Source organism: Amphiura filiformis, unplaced genomic scaffold (genome assembly GCF_039555335.1).
Source record: "Amphiura filiformis unplaced genomic scaffold, Afil_fr2py scaffold_86, whole genome shotgun sequence".
Classification (NCBI taxonomy): domain Eukaryota; kingdom Metazoa; phylum Echinodermata; class Ophiuroidea; order Amphilepidida; family Amphiuridae; genus Amphiura; species Amphiura filiformis.
Genome location: NW_027305550.1, coordinates 185,654 through 200,603, shown reverse-complemented (window position 1 = coordinate 200,603; position 14,950 = coordinate 185,654). Strand labels below are relative to the sequence as shown.

Genomic DNA, 14,950 nt, shown 5'->3' with positions numbered 1-14,950 from the left:
ATCACTTGCAGTACGTTGTTGCGGCGCCATGTAAAAATACCACCAGATGGGATTAGTGTTTGGTTCCTACGTATTGTTACCTGCCCTATTGGTTCGTTAATGGTTCCTGAGAGTTGATATCTGCTATATCGGTTCGCCAATAGGCTGGTTGTTGATGGTTCATGCATGTTGATACCTGCAACATGGATTTGCTATTAGGTTGCTTGTTGCATGTTTATATCTGTCCTATGTGTTCGCCAATAGGTTGGTTGTTGCTTGTTTTCTGCATGTTGGGGCCTGCCCTATGGATTCGCCAATAGGTTGGTTGTTGCTTGTTTTCTGCATGTTGGGGCCTGCCCTATGGGTTCGCCAATAGGTTGGTTGTTGGTGTCTGCATGTTGGGGTCTTCCCTATGGGTTCTCAAATTTTTGGTTCGTATTATGTTGATACCTGCCCTATGGATTCGCCAGTAGATGTGTTGTTGGTTTCTACATGACTGTTGATACCTACCATAGAGGTTCACCTATAGATTAGTGTTGGTTGTGGTTCACGCATGTTGATACCTGTCCTATGGATTCGCCAATAGGCTTGATGTTGGTCTCTCTATGTTGATATCTGCCATGTGGGTTTTGCCAATAGATTCGTTGTTGGTGGTTCATTCATGCTGATACCTGCCCTACGGGTTCACCAATAGGTTGGTTATTGGCTTTTCTATGTTGATACCTACCCTATGGGTTCACCAATAGGTTGGGTGTTTGCATGTTGAAACCTGCCCTATGGATTCATCAATAGGTTAGTAGTTGGTCTCTCTATGTTGATACCTACAATATGAGTTCACCAATTGGTTTGTTGGGGGTTCATGCATATGGATACCTGCCATATAGATTCGCCAATAGATTTGTTGTTGCTTGTTGGATGCTGACACCTGCCCTATGAGTTCGCCAATTAGTTGGTTTGTCTATATTGAAACATGTCATATGTGTTCGCCAATAGATTAGTTATTGGTGGTTCATGCATGCTGATACCCGCCATATATAAGAAGACAGAGATCATGTCCATCGGCCGATCCAGTGTTACAAAACCAGCTGTCCCTCTAGGCAACGAAGGTCTCATTAAAGTAGTTGACCACTTCAAGTATCTTGGTGCTTACTGCAGTGCTGATGGGTCTAATACCAAAGAGCTTAACAACAGAATTGGCAGAGCCACATGAGCCTTCAGAGAGCTGGGCAAAGTGTGGAAAGATCGTAACATCAACCTGGAGACCAAGCTGAAGTTCTACAATGCTTGTGTACTTTCCACACTCCTCTATGCTGCTGAGCGCTGGACACTTACAGAGAGGGATGAGGCTAGACTGGATGCTTTTGACATGCGCTGTCAACGCAAAATCCTTCGAGTGTTTAGTCACAACATATACCTAATAGCCATATAAGATCTAAGACCAAACAGACCTAACTCACATCAGTCATCCGGAAACGCCGCCTACAGTGGTTTGTAATGTATAATTGTCGTATGGGCTCGCCAAAGTGCTTGGTGTTTGATTCCAGAATGTTAATACCTGCCCTATGCGTTTCTTAACAGGTCTAGTTGTTAATTCTTAAAACATGGATGTAATCCCTCTGTATATACGTGAGCCTGCATGTTTTGCTCGTTCTAAATACCCGTAATTCTGTCGAATGGGTGCAGTCGTCTCTTTGAAACTAATGTTGTTGGCTGAATATGAGATAGAGTTTGCTTCAAAAAATTTCTCCAAGGTTGGCCCCATGTGTTTAAGACAAAACAGCTGTTCTTGAAGCTCATTAACTTCCTCTACAGTTTTTATGTTTTCACCCGTGTGATTGCCGATTGCGTTATTCAAGATTGCTCGTTCTTTTTCATACTGCTTCCTCATATCTTGGAATGAGTCAAGCAGTTCCTGGTTCCTGTAAACTTTCTCCTTTTTTTCTTCCTGATCCACACACATATCTAAGTAATCTCCTACTGCGTCATTGTAGGGTATGAGAGCATTTGCTTTGAGGAATGAGCCATACTTTGCACCTGTTTTCATGATAATTGTTTCCTCTTCCTTCAATTCCTTCAGTTTGGTATCAATCGCTTTCTTGAGAGCCTCTGCCGTTCCTTTGACGCTCTTCTTTTTATTGATTTCTTTCTGGACTTCTTCAGATAGGAATTCCTCTTTGTGTATCTCAGTGCCATATGTGATATGCATGTGAGTGGTGTAATGGTGACCACACTGACTACACATATTTGGCGGCGCATCTTCAGTCCATATGCACCAACATTTTTGTAACCTTTGGTCATTTGCTACTTCGGTAGGAATTCCCTCCAATTGACAACCATCATGGCAAACTTGTTGGTAAACTGTGTTTTGAATAGAACTTCTACCAACTGGGACAAATGTGATACATTTGGAATCTGTACAGACCGTTCTGGGCATTGGTAAGGGTATGCGCTTCAGACTAAAACCAGAAAACTTTAGTTTGGCTTTCATGCTACCCATATCTTTGTCGCACAGTTCAATTTGAAGTCTTATGTTATTAGCTTCTGTAATATTCTGTTGGATGGTCTTTGCCACTTCTGCTAAGGGCTTGCTCATAGTCACAATGATTCTCCGAGCCTCATTCATACTCAAAGTATTCCTAACTTGGTGAGGTCTCAATTTGCTGATGGTCTCAAAGAGGCGATATGTTTCTTCAACAGACTTGTTCCAGCTAGCAGCATAAGTATCCTTGTCTCCTTGACTAAATTCTACTCCATTTTTTAAACAAGCCAAGAAGCGAAAAGCCTCGTTGTCAAAGCAGAAGTAGTTGTGCGGTACAGCTTGAATGCCAACTTTCTTTTGCTTGAGCTCCATATTGAGGGCGGGCAATGTGTCTCCAGGCTTGTAGAATGTTCCTCGAGCGTTTGTGAAGCAGAAGACGATGTTTTCTTTGGCGGAAGAATGCAGGTGGGCCAAGAGTTCTTGGATACAAAAGCGAAACATTGCTGTAAGACGTGAGTTATTCGGTTTCAGAAGTATGCACACAGCATGGATCTCTTCATAACGAGTCAGATAGGCCAATATGTTGTCAAAGTTTTTCTTGTCTTGCGGTATACCACCACTATCCCCTACTCCAGGCGTGTCAATCAAACGAATTATGTTCTCATCTACATAAAAAACGTAGGAACGAGGCGCTTTGGTGGCAGACTTTCCGATTTCCCTGTTCTCATTAGGGTCATTTTTTCCAACCATTATCTCAATTGAACCTTCTTTTGAATCACCTTCTTTGTTTGAATCACCTTCTTTTTTTGAATCACCTTCTTTGTTTGAATCACCTTCTTTTTTTGAATCACCTTTTTTTTCTGAAATGAAGGTGAAGCTTGACGGTATCAGAACATGAAACTCCTTAGAGTTTATAGCTTCTTCCATATCAGCATAGTAAAGATAGTTTTGAAAACCATTGATCCATGTAGACTTACCAACCCCTGTCTCACCAAGGATCAAGATGTTTAACTCCTTTATTGCCCTATGCAGTGCCAACTGCTTAGCTAGAACGTCATCTGGATACTCGACATAGTCCATACCATGATCCTTCTCATTGCAGCGAAAGAAAGATTTATTGGGATCAGATCTTCCACATTTGCAGTAAAACTGTTTAGTTTCTATGCCATATTCGACCACTTCTTTGCACTTTGAACACATCCAGGTTATTGGACTACCTGAACATTCACCGTTTGGACATCTTAGCTTGACACATGCCCGATTTGGTGGGGGAAATTGGTTGTAGACTGGGGTATCAATTTTGATCAGACACATTTCTGAGTCTTGTCCTTCTTTGGTATACAGGTCTGTAGATTTTCCTTCACCTTTAAAATAAGCATGGACGCATGACCTCTTCTTGCCAGTCTGCAATAGCTCTCCCGTCAGTTGTCTCCGCCGACCGAAAAAACTTGAACGTGCAAAAACGTGAAAGTGCTGAGGCTTCAGTTGCCAAAGATCGCTTCTGATTTCTTGGTCTACAACGATAAATTTATAGTTTCTTTCATCATGTTCATGCGTTTTCTGTAGTCGCAAAAAGAACTCTTGATTCTTGTCATGATTATCCCTGTCATCTTTATCGGCAGTCTTGTAGAACACGTAGACATGTGTTTTGTCATACACAGTGAGATTATCTCTTCGTCCAATATAGATGATCCCTTTGCTCTTCCATGATTTGATTAATTTTACTTTGTTGAAATCCTCTTGAAATCCTCGAATTTGATGGTTGTACTTTGAGACTAAAGATGTGTCAGACGTTTCTTTACTAAGGAATGCATCAAGAGAAGAAACTTCTTCATCCCCCGATCTTACTTTCTTCACTATGTTTTGAAGCATAGCTTTGAAACGAGATTCTTCCACAACAAACTTCTTCCAAATATCATCAATTCTATTGAGAGATCTTTCAGAGACATAGTCTGCACAGAGATGCAGATCTCTTTTAATATCATAGAGCATTTGCCTCTTCTTCGTTATTCCTTCCACGACCTGTGTACATTTCATAATGATATCGTCATCGATTACACTGTAAAGTTGTGCTTGAATCTTTGTTTGAAGCTTACACATTTTGACGATGGCATCTAGTGGTATCAACTTGTAGGTCAACGGAACCCACTTCCCGTTGTTTGCGCTTTTAACGAGACTCGGGAGGCTTCTTGCTAGTTCCAGTACACCTTCGAATGTATCCGGTAGATCTTTATCATGAGCGGAAACATCGGCTTTGCATATGTATGTGAACTTCTTGTTGCTTTCCTTCTTTTTATCATCATAAGCTCCTTTACCCGACACTTTGACATCAATTAGCGCTTTCAGATTTTCAAGCTCAGCACTCAGAGCTCCTTCGACTTTGGTGACATCGTCATCTTCATCGTTTTCGTATTCACAGGTAACCGAGCAAACTGCTCCCCAGTCAATGGAGAAAACAACATGAGTTGCATCAACGGCTTGCCCTTCTGAAGGTGACAATATCTCCATGTCGATCTTCTTCTTGCATTGACGAATCATGATCTCTTCATTAACAGTTTTCACCTTGTAAAGTAGACTCATAGATTGGGCCCTAGCGCTTTTGCTTTCTTGGCTGAGGTATTCCCCTGATCCGCTTGATTTAACCAGACCGGACATTAAACTCACCTGAAGCTCTCCTTCCACAGCTAATTGGTTAAACTTCTCCTGTAATGTACCCGTCTCTACGAATTCTATTGAAGTACTGCTGAGATCCTCGCTGTCAACGTCTTCGTCGTCAAGCTTCGAGCCGAACAGGGTATCACCCTGAAAACAAATTAAATAGTAATTATATATTTTACTATTTTTTCTCGCAACACAGTTAGTGTTTCTATTTTTTTTTAATCACCTAGCACCTCCGTTGAAGGCTTAGCGCTAGCCGAAAGCTAAGGTAAAAAAAACTGGTTGTTTTTGAACTGTTTAATATAAGTATTAACTGTATCTCTTTTAGTAGATCCAACCAGTATGATTTACAGCTTATTGTGGAATTGTTTGTGGACATTTTGGGTACTAAACTCAACCCAGAAAGTATCGCACCGATTATAGATGGTTAAATATATCGGAAACTGAAATGTATAACGTATTTAATGTATATAAAGCGCATCTTTATCCTGCGTATTTTGATACCTCTTTTGTTGCTCTACGATATCGTTTGGTCGAGTTATGGGCGCTTGAGTGGCTTCAAGTCGGATTTTGAAAGTTGCACTTAGCTCCTATTCAAGCCAAATGCGTTGTACTGTGACCAAAACATGACCATTGCTTTTTTCCGCCAAATTTAAATGAAAGCAGAGAGCCCTGACCTTATTCCACTAAAACACTTGTGGGACACTTTTAAGAGGAAAGCTAACAAAGCAATCAAGCCTTACACCACCTTAGAAGGCCTTCGGCGCATCCTGCTCAGGAAATGGCGAGACATTGACCATGTTCAGAGCATGCGACGACGAATCCAGGCAGTGATAGACACATAGTGCAGTTATGTCCACGGTAAATTCACCGTGACCTTTCCAGCTATAAACCCGCTTAGTGAAGATTAAACCGAGATATGCAGTACTATACATTATAGTAATTGATTGTCCAATGCAAATTTATTACCACGTGATAATATTAATCCAATGATCGAATTGTCCGCTACGGTCGACTAATACAATCGATAATGACGCTATTGACATGTGCGGGCGGAGCTCCACTGACCGCGTTTTGGGGGTATTTTTCAATGGTTTGCTGTCATTTACTCCATCAAGGCGGTCCCTCATATTATAAGGACTATGCTAATGTTTTGAAGAAGGACATGTAGAGAATGAACGATACTTGATTGACAGAAAGTACAGGGTGTCCCAAAAAAAAGAGGCCCCACATTGCGCCCTCTTTTTCTCCTATTTCTGAAACGTTGATCAAATATATTTTGGTATGTAAAGAAACACTAAATCGTTAGCGTTAATAAACCAAAACAATTCTTTCAATCGGCTCCCAATTTTTGAAGGTATGCCCTCTTTAAGAAATGTATCCGTTTTTCACTCTGTCCACGGATGAGGTTTGGCTACATCAAAGATTTAAACGAAACACACGGTTAATGACATGGATAGATAATAGCATTAGTCTTGGGAAAGTATTCACTATAAGCGAGGATCACCAGCTAGCTCCAAACATCTTCGCAACCCCGTATTACTGCTGCATTTGCAAGTATCCGGCGCACAAGGCCTTACGGATGGTACGCAACGCAATTAATGCAATGAGAACTAGGGCTGAAACCTGTATTCGTCACGGAGGCAACCAGGTACAGCAGCACAGTAAACTCACTTCAAAAGAACCAAAGACAAACTAAACAGCCCTTTTCAGGGCTACCTTTTATTCAAAAGAGAAATGACTTATGTTGTCAATAAAAAGAAATCAAGAAACGAGAAAAACATAAGTAATTGCAAGTATAGCAAAAGAAGTCCCATCCCACATCAATTTCGCCCAAATTAATAACACTTAACAAAATCCATAACCCATAAGCCCACCGGTAAAGCCCATTCCCTTAAATAAAGTTGTTATTTTATAAAGTTATCATCGAGGAATGTTTTATATTCATGCATGGTATATGCACTTTTCAATCTTTGAAGTAGCCAAACCTCCTCCATGGACAGAGTGAAAAACGGATACATTTCTTTAAAAGGACATATCTTCAAAAGTTATGAGCCGATTGAAATAATTGTTTTGGTTTATTAAAGCTAACGATTGAAGGTTTCTTTACATACCAAAATATATTTGATCAACTTTTCAAAAATAGGAGAAAAAGAGGGCGCAATGTGGGCCTCTTTTTTTTGGGACACCCTGTACTAAATGTGTACCTATTACGGTTTCGTGACACCCCTCTACCAAGCCAGGGCGGCCCGGTGAAGCAAAATGTACATTGGAATAACACGGGAGTTTGGATATTACGGTAGGATTTCTTTCTCATACAAATGTATGGTCCCCCGTTATAAAAGCTTCTACCGGGTTGAAAATTCAGATATTTTGAAAAGAATAAGTAATTGAAAAGAGCAGGTACTAAAATCATAGCTTTTATACTTTTTGGTACATGACGCTAACTAGTTCTCCTATATCTACAACACAGCGCTACCAGTAGGGGTCAATTGCCTATTGTGAGTGCCCCTGTGTTGTGTGCATACATGTAGGCAACAATAACTGCATGATGAGTGATAGTGGGCACACCAAGTATTGAGATGTCATCAGAAAGAGTTCATGAGATAAGTCGGAGATAAGTAAAGGGTAGCAAGTATTGAAGTTGGAAGTCGGAGTAAAATAAAGTAAAGTTCATGGTTAAGTAAACGGAGCACATCGGTGTCATTTGTCTTGATTGTGTGTGGGTGTGTGGGGGTGTGTGTGTACACGACGAACGCATTTGGCTTGAATAGGAGCTAAGTGCAACTTTCAAAATCCGGCTTGAAGCCACTCAAGCGCTCATAACTCGACCAAATGATATCGTAGAGCAACAAAAGAGGTATCAAAATCGATGCGCAGGAAAAAGCTGCGCTTTATATACATTAAATAAATTTTTGCTATATATTTCAGTTCCCGATATATCTGACCATCTATAATCGTTTCGATACTTTCTGGGTTGAGTTTATATTTTGTACTTGTGGTATGCCGGGACATTGGATTCATCAACTAAAATATAAATGCAGATGTATGTGTGTTTATACGAGTACCAATTACCTTCATTTCAATATTAGTTCACTTTTGTCGGTAGAAATGTTACATGAATTGATTATAAATTGAGCAAGTTGAAAGAAATTAATATAGAGTTCAACGAACCACACTTATAGACAATTCCAATTCCACGTATTCCTACATCTCAATGGCAGCCATTGAGTTGAAGTGGGCCATCACTCTAAATATGAAATGATGTAGGATTTGCGGGAATTTTAGCTGGCTCGTCGGATTACTGTATATGAGCAGCGATTATGAGACGAAGAAATGCATCAATAGACGTTGGGAACGATCACAACATTGGGGAAAATCTCAGATGGTTTGCTATAAAAGATCGTGTTAATATTAATTCTAGGTAGACCTGTATCATAATATGATTGTAATGTGAATGGATGTACATTTTGTAGCTAGCTCTCAAAAAGAGAGCAATGTTAACCAGTTAATTGGGATACTCATTACCGAGTGTGGCCATGGAGATCATGAATTTCCTACATATACAGTGCTACTTAAAACAGCCTCTGAGCGATGAACATGGAAGGATCTCGGCAAGTGAGGATACCGTTGTTTGCTCACAGAGCAAATGTTTTGTCGTCACCGAAAATGGACCAAAGTAATCCATGACGGTCCACTGCGCATTGAGTCGGACTTTATGGAGAAGGTTAAAATTACTATCAGCTGGATGCAGATCTGACAAGCATTAACCTTCATTTTCTAACTATAATGCCTGAGGTATAGGTAACAAATTTTTGTATTACAATTATATTGTACTTTGCAATTACTCAACACAAAGCAAATAAGAGCATGGTCTACACCTATCGTATGTGTGAGTTTCGGCTTTTGACATTTGAACGGGCCTTACATACCAGCTCCATACATTTGATGTATGTAGGTATGGTCTTCGTTGTGACAATTTGAGAAGGCTGTTCAAGTCAAAACTCGCCCACATCAGATTTGTGCTCCTATAAAATTAATAAAATGCAGTTTAATTCGCTTGTCGAATAAAACATACAATCGTCGTCCATAGGGAATAGATTCAAATTTGCCAGTCGCTTTTGTCACGAGATTTCCCCATAAATTAGGTGCTATTTTTTTGGCTAAAAGCACGTGATTTTTTAGTAAATTTTGTGTCATTTTGTATATGCTTTTTTACAGGGAGATTTCCGATACTGGCTTAAAAATTTGACGCCTTTGAAAATAAAAAGAAATCGATTTAGAAATTTTGCGCTTTTGAAAAAGCATGAAATAAAATGGATCAAAATTTAACATCTTCATCGCTTCGGGAATTGAAGCGTATTGCGAAAGAACGTGAGTACAGAGGATACTCGCGTATGACGAGGGATCAAGTTCTTGAACTCCTTTCAGAGCCGCCTCCCCCTCCGCGAGTTACGCTTAGGGACCTGAAACGCAGAGCGAAAGAAAATGGCGTGAGAGGATACTCTAAAATGACGAAGCTTCAGCTCGAAGAATTGCTGGCTAACCCCATTGCTTTTGAGGACATGACAGTCAATAGACTGAAAACACTTGCAAGAGGCAGGGGCCTTCGAGGGTACTCTCGTCTAAATAGAGACGCTCTCATTCGCTTGTTAGATCCTCCACCCGACGAGCCCGTATATTACGCGATCGAGATAGAAATTACGTTGCATCCCTCCGATAGGACCTGGCGTCAAATCAAAAGAGGACGCGCTCGAATTACGCAGACTGACGCGGAGAGATTTGAAAGAGAGCTACGAGACCCAACGGATGCGATCCTGCCGATTGTTCAAGAATTTCTTTTGGCGGTAAACGGCTGGGAATGGCTACGTGCCATGATGTCGATAGATCCTTTTGTAAAAATTGTTTCGATTGCTCCCGACGATGGCACCGTTGAATATTTTGACTGGGAGAACAGGGAGCTTGCTCAAGGGTTTTTCGCATTGGGCGGACTCTACGGAGTGGGACTCGCCGGAATTTCGACCGAACAGGTGCATGGCAACCGCGTTTCTTCAAAAGTTCAAACTCATTTTGAACAAGCGCAGGGCTAAACCGAATCCTCTGCTTACTTGCCAACCCCGACCATCCCATCCTCGGACCCGACGAAGAGTGGAAACTGTCTTGGAGCCAGGCCAAAGTTTGGTTGGAAAAGTGGAGAATTCTGGGTCTTGCCATTGACAACAAAGGGAAAGTTCGATGCAGGTACGAACCACCTCGGGTAAACACGAACATTAACTTTGCTAGATTCTATATTCTTATGCACAATAACCATGTTTGGCCCGTGAACAAGAATGTGTGTGAATTTGGGCACAAGTACGCTCAAAAACAAATCGAACGCGAACTCCCTCGCCCGCGGAATTCTGAAGAAATTTCTGACAAATGGCCCAGACCCAACGAGAAACAACTAAAACTCTACTTTGTCGATTCTGTGGATGAAATTTTGAATCTTGAAGCGGTCGAGATTAAAAGGGGCGAGCGCGCCAAATGGACCACCGATATTGTTGCAGTCACGAGCGAAGAACCCGAAGATTTTATCAGGGAGCTAGTTCAAGATCACAGGATTGAACCTGAAAGTCTTACCTGCAGAAACGGGGTGGTGGACGGCTTTTCGATTCAACATCCAAAAGACCCTCACGCAGAAATTCGAGTGAAACGGGCTCTCTCTGGAGACATCGTTGGCGATCAACCGGACGACAGAAAAGCTTGGTCCGAGGAGCGTCACGAAAATGTTTTGAAGTGGATCAAAAAGCTGTCCGACGAAGTGACTCCTCGCTCGGGACTCTCTCATTACAATGAAGATGTTGTGAAGTTGTTCGATCGATTTGGGAGAGGCCCAAGATGCGGTCTTTTGCGCGCGCCACCGGATGGCAGTGTGCTGGGAATCGACGTGGCCCGAGCCTATACTCACTTCATTCGAAACATTAAAAAAATTCCGATATTCTCGAAGTTTTATTGTCTTGAGAAAATGTCCGAGAGGGATATTTTCGACGAGACATTTTACTTGGTGGAAGTTCGAAAAACGGACAAGATTCTTTTTCCGCAGCGCGAAGATCTTGTTCCCGGTTCTGTTTTGCGCTACGCCCGAGAATGCGACATCGAGTTTACGATCCTGGGACAGCTCGTGCCCCATCGGATTCTCAACGTTAACCCAGCGAGCGTTATTGACAAAATGTACGAGTCCGACCTTCAAGACGGAGACAGAAAATACGTCGCTAACCTCGTGTACGGGCTCGCCACGAGGAAAAACAACAAAGCTGCTTTTGGTCAGCTGTTCCAAGATGCCGAAGAAGCGAAAGCCTACGGCAACGAGCAAATGAGACTCGAACTCGTTCCAGATCTTTATCTCGCGATCGACGAGGTGATTCGAGAACTATCGGAGGGCTACCAACCCGTCGCGGCGCTGATTTTGAATGGAATGCGAACGTATCAGAATGGTGTCCGCGCTTGGATCCACCTCAATTGCCGTGCGAGTTGACTGCGTGTACACCACCCTGACGAAAAAAGAAGCTAGACGAGCGCTTTCGGGCTTTACCTTCGGAAAAGAAACTGGGCAACTGAGATTTATTAAAGATTCGAGGTTGCCAGAGGGAAAACTTGAGACCTCCGACAACACGAGTCCACCTTGGGAGGGCGGAGCCCCCCAGCAAGAGCGAATTTTGATGAGGAATGAGTTTGACGACGAAGAAGCCAAGCGAATAATCGAACGGCTGCCCGAAAGCAACGTTTTTTGCGAGGACGACGACGGAAACGAAATCGAGATTCCAATAACCCGTGCTCCCAAACCTCTATTGATTACCGGCAAGTACCCGGGAAGCGGCAAAAGCAGACTAGCTTTGCATTGGGGAAACAAGGGGGAGGACATGCTTGTTGTGTGCCATACGAATGTCCTTTGCGACTCTATCATTCAGCAAGGCTACACCGCCATAACGACGCACATACTTTTGGGTAGAAGGCGGAGAGGCTCTGAGGAAGAAAACTTTAAGCCCTTTGATGTCTCGGGGTACAACGTCATTCTGTTCGAAGAAATTTACTTTTACCCCGTCTTTCAGCTCGAGTGGATCCGCGGTTTCATGGCGTCTCATTCTGATAACAGAACAGCCCGGTGGGGCTGACGCTCAACGTCGCCTTTGACGACTACTACGATTACGTGATGCGCCAGCTGTTTCCTCGAAGACTCGTTTTGCAAATTCCAAAACGATACGCGCCAGAAGATCGTCGAAGAATGATGATGTTTTACGACGAACTGCTTCAAAATCGAGCTCATCATCCGTTCCTCATTGCCAGAAAATATCTCCCGGTTGTAGCCTGGCAGGACCTGACCCCGGATGCCGCGAGATACCCTCACGTTGCTTTTACCAACAATTCGGTCGATCGAGTGAATCACTGGGCCAAGCTCAAGCTGCGCAACACTAGCGAGTGGCAAGTGGGAGACGTGACCATTGGTAAAACTTGGTTGGGGGTTGGCAAGCATAAGATCAACTCCAACTCTGAATACCTCGTGACGAATATTACGCAAAGAAAAATGAGTGAAGGGTCAAGATGGAATCTTGCGCACTTTGGAAAGAGATCGAGTGCCTAAACTTTTTAAGAAACCCTGGTGCAGAACGGGTCACTCCATTCAAGGTCAGACTATCGGCGATAAACTGTACATTCACGATCCCGATAGCTTTATGGCCACGGCAAGATGGCTGAGAACAGCCGTCACTAGATGTAAAACTTTGGACATCACTAATATCGGAACCCGTGCCATATGCCCTCCAAGACAATTCAGACCAGGATTGGCAATCACGTGAAAACGGATGAAAGAAAGGGTAGGCCGTTTGACCCGAAAGACTACGTCACCGAACACTGGGCTAAAGAAAAAATTCTAGTCCATGGCTACAATTGCGCCGTGTGCCTCGACCCGCTAGACGTTGACTGGAGCATAGACAGGATTGACAACTCTGGAGCACACGTCAAAGAAAATTGTCAGATCTTATGCCGCAGGTGCCAGAATGCGTCCGGTCATCATTAAAATAAAATGGAGTCGATACTATTTGCTACCAAAAAGAAAACCACTGCCTCGCAGCAGATGACCAAGCGCGCGATCAAACCCAAAGAGTACGCCCCCACCGGTGGTCCTCCAGGCACGTACCAGGGTGATCTAATATTCTTCGAAGACAGATCGCGCGCGAAACGGGGCTACAAAAGTATTCTGACCGTGATCAGCGCCAACTCTAGGTACGTGTACGCGGAGCCGTTGAAAAAAAAAATCCGACACGCCCGATGCGATGCGGCGCATCGTAAAAAATGCTCAGTCCCGAGAGCCGATCAAGGTTCTGTGGACCGATCCAGGCACCGAGTTTACTTCTAAAAAGTTTCAGGATTTGCTAAAGACCGCCGACATTCAGCATCAACTTTCTGGCGCCCAAAATCACGCGCCCTTGGGTAGAATCGATCGGTTTCATCTTACCCTTCGTACAATTTTCGAACGTTGGTTCCTTCACACTGGGAAAAATAACTGGGTAGACTCTCTGCCCGAGATTATCGAGTCTTACAACAAACACGAGAACAGATCCATAGGAATGGCACCGGCCAAAACCAAACCCAAGGACATCGAGCAGGTGTGATTAGAAGACCGAGCCAGAGCGATGAGAGTAGCCGATCGCGTTGACAAACTCGCTCTCACTCCGGGCACCAAGGTTAGACGCATTAACAACAGAGTCGGGTTCACGAAGGGCAGCGCTCCCAAATGGTCAGCGACCGTGCACGAAATTCAAGAGAGAATCGGGGTCGACAATCGGGGTATACAAAAATTACGAACTTCAGGCTATCTCAACGCCTGTTGAGAAAACAAAAAGCGAGAGAAGTACGTAAGATCGTGAAAAGGAGCGACAGACCCAGCGAGCGGAACGAAGAATCCGTCGTGAGGGCATCGAGCCGCGCGCTCCGTCGACGAGACGCCCGAGGTAAAAAAAAAAGTAAATTACATTAGTTCACGAAATTGTTCTAGTAGTCCAAATTTTTTGACGTATTCTTCCAGCGCGTTCATATCTCACTGATCGACCGAGTTTTTTTTGAAGAAAATCGATCGTTTTTTCAGGAATTCTCATTTTGTACTGATCCTTGTACCACGTGGCAAAGCACAGTAGCAAGGCGTGCGCCTGAAATCTCACCTTACTTCCGTTGTACCCGCTAGCGGCAACAAACAGGTTTCCGAGACTCGTTCCGTTCCACTTGAAAAAATCTCCTCTGGATGCATCTTGAAGCTGTTCGAATATTTCTTCATCAGCCAGCTCAAAATAAATTGAATCTGCCATTTTGTTGGTTTTATTTTATAGATTCGATTTTGTTACTTAAAGATAGATATGGAAATCGAACCCCTTTTGGATTCAAAGAACGCCCAGTTGGCTTTCTTTCCCGCGACGCGCAAGGACTTGCTGAATTTTTATGACCGAGCCAAGGCCTCCATCTGGAGTCCTCAGGAGGTTGATCTTAGCCAAGATTATGAACATTTTGAACAGGTTAAAAACTAACGAGCGCGAGATTGTCGAAAATGTCTTGGCATTCTTCTCCATAGCCGACGGATTGGTCATGAACAATTTGGCCGAACGATTCATTCATGAGATTCAACCGGTAGAGGCCAAGGGTTTTTACGCGATACAGATTTTTATCGAACAGATTCACTCCGAGATGTACTCGATCGCTCTCGATTATTTTGTTTCGCGATTCGGAGCGCAAGACGGCCCTGCTCAGAGCGCACGAGCTGTTTCCCAGCGTTTTAAAAAAGCGAGTTTGGATCGAATCGTGGACAAA

At 43.1% G+C, this 14,950-nt stretch overlaps 1 protein-coding gene across 1 annotated transcript; it reads right to left on the bottom strand.

The window, feature by feature from the left end:
* Window positions 1-1,573: 1,573 nt before the first annotated feature.
* Window positions 1,574-14,454, bottom strand: LOC140144839 (uncharacterized). Its single transcript, XM_072166642.1, has 2 exons — window positions 14,311-14,454; window positions 1,574-5,260 (listed from the first exon to the last, which is right to left on the bottom strand). Exons 1-2 carry the CDS (start codon window positions 14,452-14,454, stop codon window positions 1,574-1,576), a joined length of 3,831 nt encoding a protein of 1,276 aa, XP_072022743.1.
* Between the last annotated feature and the right edge of the window lie 496 nt (window positions 14,455-14,950).